Raw genomic sequence first — 11,877 nt, forward strand, 5'->3', positions numbered from 1 at the left:
TGCCCTGCTCCCCTGCAGTCAGATGGCAGGCTGTGCCTAAGACCACGTGGGGTGGAGACACTTCTTCATGGGCAGAAAAGCAGAAGTAGCTGCTTTATTTGCAAAAAGTGGTTTTATTTCTGAGGCCGCTGTCGCTTTGGGGCATGGGGGTGTGAACGAGCTCCGTCCTGGCCATCACGCTCTGCATCGTCCTACCCAGACAGCAAGGAGCCCCAAGAGCCTGTGTGTACTGGCCACAGCGGGGCCATGCTCCCCCATGCATCACCTTCCCCATCCCAGCCCCTGCTTGGGAGACAGGATGCAGTGACTGTGGGGGCTTGGTCCTCCACATGTGCCACAACAGACTCCCAGGGATGTCCTTGCCAGACTTGCGTGCTGCTGGCACAACCCAGGTGGTCTATATCAAAACCATAACAGCCCCCAGGACCAAACCCCTCCAAGTCAATCCCCAGCAGGCATTTTAGGCTCTCATACATCACCCAGCCTCACAGCAAAGTGAGGGTGTTTGCTGTGAGCTCCTCAAACTGGGCAGGCGTGAGGCGACAAGCTGCTGCCCAGCCCAAGCTCTCCGTGGGACCAGGGAGGCAAAGGGTCACCGCTCAGCTTCCTTTCCCAAGAAACATAAACTCTGGGCAGCCACCATGGTCAGAAAGCCCAGAGCTTTGAGGGGACATGCTCCAGCCTGCACAGGACCTGCTCCATGCTGCCACCAGGCCAGGAGGATGCTCTGATTAATGCTGGCTCCCAGACATTTCCTTCAGTGCCACAGCAGCTGCAATTTCCAACCAGGCAATGATGCGACTGTGTCAGTGAGCTGCAGGATGCACCTCCATCCCACCATCCTCATCCCCCAAAGCCAGCCACAGCGTCCAATTGCCAGACTTTATTGGCAAAGTGCCGAGATCAGGGGAGGGTAAAGAGGTCTGAGTGAGAAGGCAACACCACCAGCAATGCCCATGTGCTGGGGTCGGGCAGGGAACAGGATGGTGGGACAGGCTGGAGGTCCCTGCAGTCGTCAGGGCCCCACACAGGCATAGGTGGTGTTTCCCCAGAGGAAGGCAGGAGGTGAGGACCGGAGCCACTGCAGGGTGGCCGCACTCTGCTCGCAGACCCAGCCGAGGGCTTCCCTGCACAGACCGCCTGACAGCCCCAAGCCTGACACCCTGCCACAGGCCAGGAAGGAGCTGGTGGACCGCTGGATTGGGAAGATCCTGCAGAGAGAGAGTGGGCTGAGATGGGATGGGCAGGAAGGTCTGGGGTCATCCCATCAGCAACTCCTCCAGCCAGGGACCAGAGGCTCAGAGGCTGCACAGAGATGCTGTGGGGGCAAAGCTCGCCCTCCCCATGGAGCACTGCCCCCTGACACCCTCCTCCCCATTAGGAGATGTGCTCTGATCCCCACCCACCCTACCCCTGCCTGACATGCAGCCCCCAGCACCATAATGCACTCAGCACCCCCAGGTCCCTCCTGGCAGGACTCAGCACCAGCTGCGCCAAGGAAAGCCTGGGAACCTGCTTTTGGAGGACCCCCCAGCCCCTCACCCAGGCAGAGTGTGGGGACCAGGATCAGGCCCCTGCAATCTTCCCTTCCCTAAAATGCGCAGCCCCGGGAAGACAAGAGGTGGCCAAAAATGTGGAGCACATCCCTGCATGCCAGTAGGCTGCCTGTCCCCCCGTCACCTCCCTGAGCCCTGGCTGGGGACAAGCTGACAGCCTCACCCCTTCAGTGCGGTGCCATCCAGCCACTTCCAGTCAGACCTGGAGCCATCCCGCTTCAGCCCCACGTGGAAGACCTCCATGTTGGCTGTACGCACCAGGAAAGCCTAGCGCAGGGGAGGACCCACATGAGCTCCCTGGGGGGACACCCAGCCCCCCAGTGGGGGCTGCGCAGTGCTGGCACAGCATCGCTGACTCCCTGCCTGGAGGCTTGGCTGGGCTTTGGGCACATGGGCCAGAGCCAGGGAGCTGAGACGATGCTGGTGGGACCTTGAGGTGGTTACCAAAGCAGCCCAACGTTGGCCAGGCCAGGCTGGCTGACTCACCAAGGTGGCGTTGGCTCGGATGGTGACCAGCTGTGCCCCTCTGGAGCAGCAGTCCTCTCTGCTCTGATCCCAGCTCTTTTTGGCAGAGGAGAAGTAGTAGCACTGCCCCGCATCCCAAAGCCAGCCGGCCGGGCAGAACTGGCATCGCCCTGCACACCAGAAACTCAGCCTGCGGGAGCAGCCAGGACCAGGTAGCTGGCAGGGGCAGCCCCCAGCCCAAGGGACAGGAGGGTGACAAGGGGCAGCCAGGGTACCAATTGACCCAATGTACTCCTATGGCTGCCCCACAGAGAGGACCCTCTTCTTGCCCTTACTCTAATGTCCATCTCCCACAACCCAGCCCCAGCTCCCTAGCGGGAGCCCCAGGAGAGATGGGCTGGTTACACGAGGGTGTTGGCATCTGGCAGGTGCATCAGGGAGGGGAGCCCCAGGTTTGGGGGTGTGATACAAACATCATGTGCAAAGTGCTGGGAGCGCAGTCAAGATTTCAGCTTCACCAGAGACTGCTTGAATGAGAGTACCCGATGCCAGCCAGCACATGGATGCTCGTGGCAGCCATGAGCCTGGTGCTAGTGGCGAGCCCAGGCAACGCTGAGCCGTGTGGGGGTCATCTCTTCCAAAGGGGTCCCAGCAGTTCCAGCAGTTCAGCCTGTTCAGCAGTGCTGGGGCAGCTCTGCATGCCATGAGCCAGGGGACAGGCAGCAAGGATGAAAGAAGGCTTGGGGGGGCTTGGGGAGGACACATTCTGGAATAGGAGCAGATCCTGCCTCTTGAGAGGAGCAGCCAGGCCCTCTCCAAACCACACCCAGGAGCCCGCCAGCCTCTCCTACCTCGCCGTGTCTGTTGCCCGTAGCTGGGGCTCTCCTCCATGCTCCAGAGACCATGGGTGCAGCTCGCCTGTTGTCCTAAATCTATAGAGAAAGAGCACAGGAGTGTCCCTGCCAGCCCTGGGCTCCTGCTCCCAGCAGCACCCAATGCCCTCTCCCACAGGACAGCCCCACAGCTGCGGCTGAGGGCCTACCCCCTTTAGGTGACCTGCCAGACAAGCCCACCACGGTTCTTGTGGCTTTTGCTGAGCTTGGAAGCCCATCACACAAGAGGCTTTCAGGGAAAGTGCTTCTGCCTTTCGTTTTCACTATCACCGCTCTCCCTCCTGTCTTCATTTCGTTGCCATGTGATGGAGCGGGATGCCCCAGCGCCGTCCCCGAGCCCACGCTGTTCCCCCGCCTTCCTCTCCCAGCCAGGCAGGTGAGGTCTTGCCTCACCAATTTTCCTGCTTGCCCCAGAGCCCACAACATCCTTGGCCCCAAGCAGGAGGGCCCATCTCTGTGGGCAAGCTGCAGCTCTGTCTGTTGGTACACGGGCCCCGTGGTGGCAACCCTGACCCCAAGACTCCAGCCCAAGAGGTCCGGGCACAAGTGGGTACTCACAGTGGAAGCTCAAGCTGGCGAGGATGATTTGTGCCAGCAGGAGCAGCAGGGAGAGCAGAGCCAGGCTGAGGGCTGCCCAGCACCAGGGCAGCCGCACCGACTGCTGAGGAGCTGAGAAAGGGAGTTAGTCTCAGTCTTAGGGCTCGGTGGGAGCTGTGGGGACCACCCAGCCGGGAAAGGTCTCTGCACCCTGGGCAGGATCTCAGGAGGCAGCAGGGGAGCCCAGGAAAACTGAGGGAGAACCCATTTGCAGCACCTTGACCGTCCTAGAAGTTGCCTCCCTGCAGACAGCACTTGACACCGGGAAAGAGCAGAGCAGGGGTGTGCTTGTGTGTGCTGTGGCACTGGGGTGCAGTGGGCATCCCGCACCTTTGAGCCCCTCTTGCGCCCCACCCAGAGAACAGGCAGTCTGCAGCAGGGCTGGAGAGGATATGTTTGGGAGAGGGTACCCGAAAGGAGGGAGCAGGGGGAGCGGGGCTGGGAAAACGGCCCTGCAGAGGTCAAGGGGCTGCAGGCAGGCAGGGGACGTGCCAGGAGAGCTGGGGTGCCACGGGCAGGGAGCAGCAAGGCATTACCTGGTGTGGGGGGCAAGCGCAGATCGGCGTACGTGACCCCCTCTTCCATCCCTCCCTCGGTGTCTTCCTCTGCACCCCGCGGGGGAAGCAACAACCCCCTCCCAGCCCCCTTTGGCAGCCGGGTGTGACGCGAAATGGAAAGTGTCACTTCCTGGCGGGGTCCCCAGAGGCACCACCTGGGCCGCAGCCCTGGGGGGTCGCGGTGCTGCCAGCAACTGGGGCGAGGGGGAGCCCCAGCCAGGCCACCACCCAGGCGTTCCCAGTACAAGGGAACCCCGCACCCCTGGCTTCGGGGCAGTGAGCGGTGGGGATGGGTGCTAGCTCAGACATGGGGCCAGGGCTGCACCGGGCAGCCGTGTTGAGGCGGCTTCCCCTGCCCTGACCCTTCGATGCTCAGTCCATCTGTCCTACGGACTGTGCAGGGGACCTGGGCATCCCTGGGTAGCTGGACGAAGGACCCTGTCCACGTCCCCAGGCTCCGTGCTCTCAAAGCAGCAAGGCCGCAGGGTGTTTGCTCAGACGTGGTTTCTGCCGCCTTTTTTGCATGGGGCTGCAGCTGCATCTCAGCCTTGGAAAGCGGGGGGGCTGGGATGCTCCTTCCCCTCCCAGAGCCTTGAGGGCTGCCGTGATTGTCACCCCTGCTGTGCCCTCGGGAGTGGGGGGCACAGTCCCCCAGCCCCTCCAGGGTTGGTCCTGCCCCGGGCTCCCCGCCGCACCGCACCGCACCGCACCGCACCGCCACCCCTGCGGCCGGGCAGGCAGGGCAGGGGCCGGGGAGCCTGCGGGCAGACAACGACCCCTCCGCCGGGCTGGCGGGTGATGGGGGGGAGATGGCGCGGCCAGGACTACGTTTCCCAGCGGCTCCTCCCGGCGCTGCACATGCTCGGTGCGGCTCCCGGCGACTCCCGGCAGCTCCCGGCGCGGCGCCCGGTGCAGCAGAGGGCCGCTTGGTGCGGCTCCCGGTGCCACCGCCGGTGCGGCTCCCGGCGATCCCCGGTGCGGCTCCCGGTGCAGCTCCCGGTGCAGCTCGCGGCAGCTCCCGGTGCGGCTCCCGGTGCAGCTCCCGGTGCAGCTCGCGGCAGCTCCCGGTGCGGCCCCCGGTGCGGCTCCCCGTGCGGCTCCCGGTGCGGCTCCCGGTGCGGCTCCCGGCTGGGCGCAGCAGACTCCGGTTGCGCCCTCGGGAGCGCACGGCCGAGTCCCGGGGCTGAGCCCTGCCCATCCCAGCCTCACCACCGGCCCGGGCCCCCCCCACCCCGAGCCCCCGGCAGCATGCCCCGCGGGCGAGCCTGGACGCAGGCGGAGGTCAGCAGCCTCCTGGCGCTGGTGGGGGGCTCAGGGGAAGCCGCCCTGCTCATGGCCTCCACGTCGCGACCCAACGAGGCACTATGGCGGGAGATCTCCCGGGGGCTGGCTGCGGCCGGCTACGGGCGCAGCGTGGCCCAGTGCCGCTCCAAGTGGAAGGCGCTCAAGCAGGCTTTCCACTCGGAGCGGGAGACACGCCGGAGGGCCGGCTGCCACTCGCTCCGCCTTCCCCCACACTACCGAGCCATGAAGAGCATCTGGAAGGCAGCCGGACGGCCCGTCTTCGGCGAGCGGAGGATGCCCGGTGGGTGCTGGGGACGGGTGGGTGGGCTTGGCAGGGTGGCTGGATGTCAGATACTGGGGGAGCACTGGTGCCGCACGGCCACCCGGGGTCCCTTGACAATCTCTTTCTCTTCCTCTAGACCTGGTGAAGCTGCCCCCCAGGAAGCGCAGGTCAGCCCTTGCCGCCCGTTCTCCATCCTCACCAGAGCCGCCAGGTACCTGTGGGCTCAGGCAGCCAGAGTGGGGCTTGTCCTGGCTGTGGGGTGGCAGGGACCCCTCGTCTCCTTGTTACTGAAGCTCTTTTCTGCACCCCCCCACCCTCCTACAGAGCACGACGTTGGGGGGGACACCTCTGGAGTGCTGCTGTCCCCACTACTGCAGTGCACGAAGGATGAGCCAGAGAGCCGTAAGTACCAGTCTGCCCCGCTGCACGGCCACGACTCCAGCCCAAGCCCTGCCAGCATGATGGGAATGGGGGGCTTAGGGTCGGGGGGCCCGTCACGAGTCCCTCAGCAGGGATGCTCACCGATGGGTGTGTTGGAACTTCTTTGGCTCCAAACCAGCCCCAGAGCGTGAGGGGATGGGCACGACTGGGACGGGGTAGGAGGGGTCCCCAGCTCTGACCCAGCCTGAGGGCATGGCAAGGCTGCTGGCTGCCCCGGGGCAAGTCGTGGGGCTCAAGGTGTCTAAGAGACAGTGGCCCCAAACTGGCCCAGGGGGCTCTCGTGGCTGTGCGGCACTGCAGGGCATGTGACTCCCCTTCCTTCAGCAGGTCCTGGCTCCCCCCTTCCCCAGTAGCACCATAAAGCTTCAGATGAGTTAGGACTGGGTGTGAGGGACAGAGGTGCCTGCAGCTCCCCTGCCCTGCAGCCCACCCAGAGGCAGATCCTACGCCCCCCTCACTGTGCACATACCCAGGGGTTTGGCACTGAGGTGATGCAGGATACATCCCTGGGTCTCATTTGTGTGAGGGCCCCAGCCAGCATCCGCACTGGGTAATTACCTTCTGTCTCCCTAAATTCCCCCTGCAGTTTCAAGTGGATGTGGGATTCTCCTTCACTTCCAGTCCTAATCTGTTGTGTAGCGTTGCTGCGCGCTGCTACGCCGCTGCTGCCTTCCAGCCCAGAGGTGGCTGCATTGCAGTGGTGGGTGAGTGACTCCTGCTTTTGTATCTAGCTCGTGAAACGCTTTGGGGCCCTGCAGGGCGCTGTGGAGCTGTGGCTAGGGCATGTCGGGCTGCAGGGCTGGCCGAGGCAAGCCGGGCAGACCCCGGGCTGGTGGTGATAACACCGGCAGGTCCCGTCAGGCAGCGCATCTCTCCTCTCTGCTCTCTCCCAGCAGCCAGTGGGGACCACATCGCTGGAGTGCCGCCTGCTCCTCCCGCCGTGCCACGTAAGGCTTCCCTTGCCCTGCTCAGCCCAGTAAACCCTCTTGGCCCAGTGAGCTGGGTCTAATATGGTTCTTGTTGCAGACACTGGATGCTGCTTCCCTCCCCTTCCCCTTCTGGGTGAGTACCGTGCCCAGGTGGCCGTGCTTGTGCACCATGGGACAGGAGGCAGCTGCAGCTCACAGGCTGTGTCTGCTCTCTTTCCAGGCTGTCGCGCCACGCTGAAGCAGGAAAGAGCTGAGCAAAAGCCTGGTAAGGGTCTGCAGCTTCGAGCAAGTCCCCCTGCTCGGGGGGCAGCTCTGTCCTGTCCTGCCTGTGAGGACAGAGGGCAGAGGCTCCCGCAGACAGTGCCCATGCAGGGCTCTACAGCAGAGTCAGGATGAGCACAGGGCTTGCTCCAGCACCCTGGTTGCTCCCTCCATGCCAAACTATCGTGGCAGGTTTTCCTGGTGAGACGTCCCCAGGGATGGGAAGAGGAAACCGAGTGCTGCCAGTGGCCGCTGCAGCCCCAAGCTCCCCTGGGATGGCTGCTGTGAGCGAGCAGCCAGCAGCGGGTGAAGAGGCGTCGGATGCGAGTCTGCATGGTGGGTCCTCCCTGAAGCATCCCAACAACCTCACAGGGGGCTCTTGGAGACGTGTTGAGGGTTTGCTGCCACTGACCCCCCTTTCGCTGCAGGCTCCAGCGTGGCAGGCTTGCTCCAGAGTGTCCAGCAGCTGCTGGTGCAGATCCTGCAGACGTCGCGGCAGCAGCAGGCGCTGCTGGAGAGTCTGGCCAGCGACACCGTCTCCCACCTCCACCTCCTCTCCCACAGCCTGGTGCAGGTGGGCGAGACCCTGCACCAGCTCCTGCTCCGGCCACAGACCCACCCTGGTCCCCTCAGCCACTATATCCCCCACGTGCCCCTTTTTGAGGGCAGCCCCAGGGTGCCCTGTTCCAGTGCCTCTCCCCACACCTCCCCAGATCACAAAGAGGAGCCTCGGGTGTCCCCTGCCGCCAGCTGCACCCCTTTGTGAGTGCCACCATCCCTGACCCCAGGGTTGATGGCTTCGCTATGCAGCCGCGGCACAAAATCTTTATAGCAGAGGCCCCAGATATTTTGGAAGTTTATAGAAGAGACACATTTTAATAAAATTAAAAATAGCTTTCATACCAGCGATGGCAATCGACCAATTCTTTCCCCCTCTCTGGGGGACGTTCCCCTTCTCACTTTCGAGATGAGCAGAAGGGGAACTCGTCTATTTACAGCCTCCGAGAAACTCCCAGGCCACACACCACAGGGCAAATATATTTTCTCTGCCCCTGCCCACTCCCTGATGGTTTCCAGCTGTGCCTGGGGCTGGCAGGACACCAGCCCAGAGGACATGCCGCCGGGCTGTGGAGGGGAGCAGGGCTGCCACTGTGGCTGGGGAACACAGGGAGCCCGGCCAGGGCAATGGCTGCATCATTCTGCAAGGGAAGGGGCTGAGCTGGGCGATGCTAGGAGGCACTGGGGCTGGGGATGCAGCACATGCTGGAGCCATGACCCCTTGGTTCCCAGCTCCTCTGCAGGTCACTTCCAACCAGCGAGCTGGGGCTGTTGCAGCTGGTATTGCAGGCTTGCAGCGTGCTGCAGTGAGCCCCCTCCTGCTGCCGGGGGCTCAGGACGTGGGTCACCATCAGGTAGCGTAGTTGCAGGTGCACCATGGCACATTATGCTTGGCAAAATTGTCACTGGCTCTTGGCCGGACCTCCACCACCTCCACCAGGATGCCCACATCCTCCATGGAGATAGGGTGGACGTGCCAGCCGCCTCCAGGATCTCTTGGCCACGTCCAGGGAGAGGATGTAGCCAATGCCACTGGCGTAGGGCGGATAGCCATTAGGACAGTAGTCCTGCCATGCCATGTGCCACTTGCTGGAGGGCTGATGGATAACCTGCCTCCTCTCCTGGGAGAAGAGGGACCCCACGTAGAGGCCGGCCCATGCCAGGTCAAGCCCAGCCAGGAAGGTGGGCAAGCAGTCCATGTTGAAGCAGTCATCATCCATCTTGACGATGTAACGGGGCCAGCACTGCTCAGATGCCATGCATGACCACGGTGAGGTTGCAGTACATGTCCCTGTAGCTCCTCAGCAAGATGTCCTTCCTGCCCTTCCCGCTGCACACTCCAGCCCACTGCTGCCTTGGATGCCTGCCCCACCAGAAACATCATCTGCCAGGGGCTTGCCAGGGCACCCCACATCCGCCAGATGACGTGCCAAGCCTCAGCATGGCCCACCATGGACATCACCAGGATAAGCAGCCCACACCAGCTGGCTGGAGCACCCCATGTGTGGCCAAGCCATGGAGAGGGGCCAGGGGCATGGCCAACAGGGCTACCAGCGAGGTGGCTGGGGACAGCAGGTGCTACAGCACCAGCGAGCAGCAACATGACAGCCCAGATGGCATCTGGCAGGGGAGAAGCGTGGGCGAGCAGTGCCGGGAAAGCCCGTTACCTCTCATGGCACCGTCCCTCGTCCCACGCCAGCTGTGGCCCTGCGTCAGAGAGAAGGGCCATGCTGCAGAGGCACACGGGCCCTGTGATGCAGCAGGTAGGGAGATGGGGCCCGTGGGGGCTGCCAGGAGTGGGGCCAGCCCCGGTGGGGATGGTGCTCCCACAGCCGCACACAAACCCTCCTCTGTGCTCCCGAGCAGGGAGCAGAGCTGCTGGCTGCTGGCCACCAGCTCCGCCCCAAACCTCACAGCCGTGGGGCCACTGCCTGCAAATAGCTGTGCCCTGGCTTTACCCCCCGCGGGCCAATTGGGGTGGGTGAAGGTAGAAAGGTGGTATCTCCCTTCCTGAGCCCTGCGGCTTGCAACCAGTGAGGTTGCAATGGGAGGGCACCTTTGGGCTGTGGTTGCCCACGCTCCCCCCCACACCCTGCTGTTCTCCCTGTCATCCTTCTGTGCTCCCCACTTCCCTGCCATGATCCCCATCATCCCACTGAGCTCCCCACCACCCTGCCATGATCCCCATCATCCCACCACACTCCCCACCACCCTGCCATGATCCCCATCATCCCACTGAGCTCCCCACCACCCTGCCATGATCCCCATCATCCCACCACACTCCCCACCACCCTGCCATGATCCCCATCATCCCACTGAGCTCCCCACCACCCTGCCATGATCCCCATCATCCCACCACACTCCCCACCACCCTGCCATGATCCCCATCATCCCACTGAGCTCCCCACCACCCTGCCATGATCCCCATCATCCCACCACACTCCCCACCACCCTGCCATGATCCCCATCATCCCACCACACTCCCCACCATCCTGCCATGATCCCCATCATCCCACTGAGCTCCCCACCACCCTGCCATGATCCCCATCATCCCACCACACTCCCCACCACCCTGCCTTGCTCCCTGCTATCCTGCCGTGATCCCCACCGGAGGCTGCAGCCTCCTCCCTCCAGCCCTGGGTCACCACGGCACCCATTCCTGGAGCCCTGGGGGTGCCAGTGCAGTGGGACAGGCTGTTCCGCCACACAGAGGTCCCCAGCAGGAGGTGAACTGCAGGGAGGGGTGCCCGGGATGGGGTGCAGCAGGGGGCTGTCTGCAGAGGAGGGGGGGACTGCAGCAGGGCCTGCAGTGGGGTGCTCTGGGGGTCGCAGACCGGAGGTCCATGGGGTGGCATTGGAGGTGCAGTGGGGGACAGCGGCATGCAGTACCGGGAATTGGGGGCGTTATACTGAGTGTGCAACGGGGTGCGTGGGGTTGCAGTGGGGGTGCAGTGTGAGCGCGCTGGGGTGCAGTAGGGCGGCGGTGGGGCTGCAGAGGAGGTGCAGTGGGGTGCAGTGGAGCCCAGCGCTATGCACTGCCCATGCGGCCCGGCCCGGACTAGAGTGACAGCTCGGCAGCCAGTAGGAGATCAGGGAGGAGAGGCAGGGGCGGGGTGAGCTCAAGGCCCGCCTCACCGTCAGGGGCATGACCGAGAGGTGCTTTACCCAATCGCAGAGGCTGCTTGCGGAGCAAAGGCGGCGCGGCCAATCATGTAGCGGGGCGGGGCGGGGCGGGGCGGGATCCCCCGGCGGCGCGGGGTTCGCACCCCGGCGCCGTCTAACCTGCCCGAGGGCTGGAGCATCGCCGCCCCCCCCCGGGCTCGCCCCCTCGCCAGAACAGAGGGTCGCCCCTCGGTGCAAAGGGGGTGAGCCCCACCCAGGGTCTGCTTCACCCCCACTCCGCCGTGCAGGGGTGCGTGGAGTGGGCTGCTGGGCAGGCGGGGGGGTGTCCTGCCAGGGGCACGCTGTGACACGGCACCCTCTGCTCCCTTCCCTGCCCCAAAAGCACCCCACGCAGCACGGCTTGGGGTGCCCCCTGCCCACCCCAGCTTGGGCACAGCGGCGTGCCAGAGGGGCAGTGGGGCAGGGCTGGACCCCAGCCCCTTTCCAGCGAGCCCCCGGCCCTGGGACGCAGGCACCGGGCGGTTTCAGCGAGGGGAACGGGGGCTGGCACCAAGGGGACACAGGTGTGGAGGGGTCTGAGACAGCCAAAGCCGTCGCCTATTCCTGTCAGTATCCATCTGAAACAACCCCTGTGCCTGGTGAGGTCCCTCCTGCTCCAGACACAGGCAATCTGCCCGCGCTTGCAGGGCTGGGTGACAGCGAGAACACGGGGCAAGCCTGGGGAGAGGAAAGCAGGCTCCTTCTGGGGCATGCAAGGCCTTCTCCAGGCTGGAAATGGAGGTGAAAGCAGCAGATCTCAGCAGGATTTCAATGCTGCTGTCTGGTGGCCCAGGGACCGTGAGGGTCCAGCTCTGGGCAGCCAGATATACAGCTCTTTCCCCCTCCATCCCAGACAACAGCTTACAACAGGGCAGCTGCAGCACACTGAGC

The 11,877-nt window shown here is 64.1% G+C and overlaps 2 protein-coding genes across 2 annotated transcripts; one reads left to right on the forward strand and one right to left on the reverse strand.

The window, feature by feature from the left end:
- Positions 1-1,015: 1,015 nt before the first annotated feature.
- Positions 1,016-4,096, reverse strand: LOC104258702 (killer cell lectin-like receptor subfamily G member 1). Its single transcript, XM_059833227.1, has 6 exons — positions 4,048-4,096; positions 3,473-3,583; positions 2,873-2,953; positions 2,043-2,191; positions 1,720-1,823; positions 1,016-1,211 (listed from the first exon to the last, which is right to left on the reverse strand). The coding sequence occupies exons 1-6, from the start codon at positions 4,094-4,096 to the stop codon at positions 1,016-1,018; spliced, it is 690 nt and encodes a 229-aa protein (XP_059689210.1).
- An 85-nt stretch (positions 4,097-4,181) lies between these two features.
- LOC132320680 (uncharacterized) lies at positions 4,182-8,032 on the forward strand. The gene is made up of 11 exons (XM_059833415.1): positions 4,182-4,201; positions 4,891-4,958; positions 5,095-5,185; positions 5,232-5,653; positions 5,772-5,846; positions 5,960-6,037; positions 6,973-7,023; positions 7,103-7,138; positions 7,226-7,270; positions 7,459-7,602; positions 7,695-8,032. The coding sequence occupies exons 1-11, from the start codon at positions 4,182-4,184 to the stop codon at positions 8,030-8,032; spliced, it is 1,368 nt and encodes a 455-aa protein (XP_059689398.1).
- The last annotated feature ends 3,845 nt before the right edge of the window (positions 8,033-11,877 follow it).

The sequence above is a fragment of the Gavia stellata genome, chromosome Z, assembly GCF_030936135.1.
Source record: "Gavia stellata isolate bGavSte3 chromosome Z, bGavSte3.hap2, whole genome shotgun sequence".
Taxonomy (NCBI): Eukaryota; Metazoa; Chordata; class Aves; order Gaviiformes; family Gaviidae; genus Gavia; species Gavia stellata.

Coding starts and splice junctions, on each gene's coding strand:
- LOC104258702 (XM_059833227.1), bottom strand. CDS start 4,096: ATGGAAGAGGGGGTCACGTACGCCGATCTGCGCTTGCCCCCCACACCA. Junction 2,954..3,472: donor CGCCAGCTTGAGCTTCCACT/GTGAGTACCCAC, acceptor CTTTCTCTATAG/ATTTAGGACAACAGGCGAGC. Junction 1,212..1,719: donor GATGGCACCGCACTGAAGGG/GTGAGGCTGTCA, acceptor CTCTCTCTGCAG/GATCTTCCCAATCCAGCGGT.
- LOC132320680 (XM_059833415.1), top strand. CDS start 4,182: ATGGAAAGTGTCACTTCCTG. Junction 5,186..5,231: donor CTCCCGGTGCGGCTCCCGGT/GCGGCTCCCGGC, acceptor CGCCCTCGGGAG/CGCACGGCCGAGTCCCGGGG. Junction 7,603..7,694: donor GTCGGATGCGAGTCTGCATG/GTGGGTCCTCCC, acceptor CTTTCGCTGCAG/GCTCCAGCGTGGCAGGCTTG.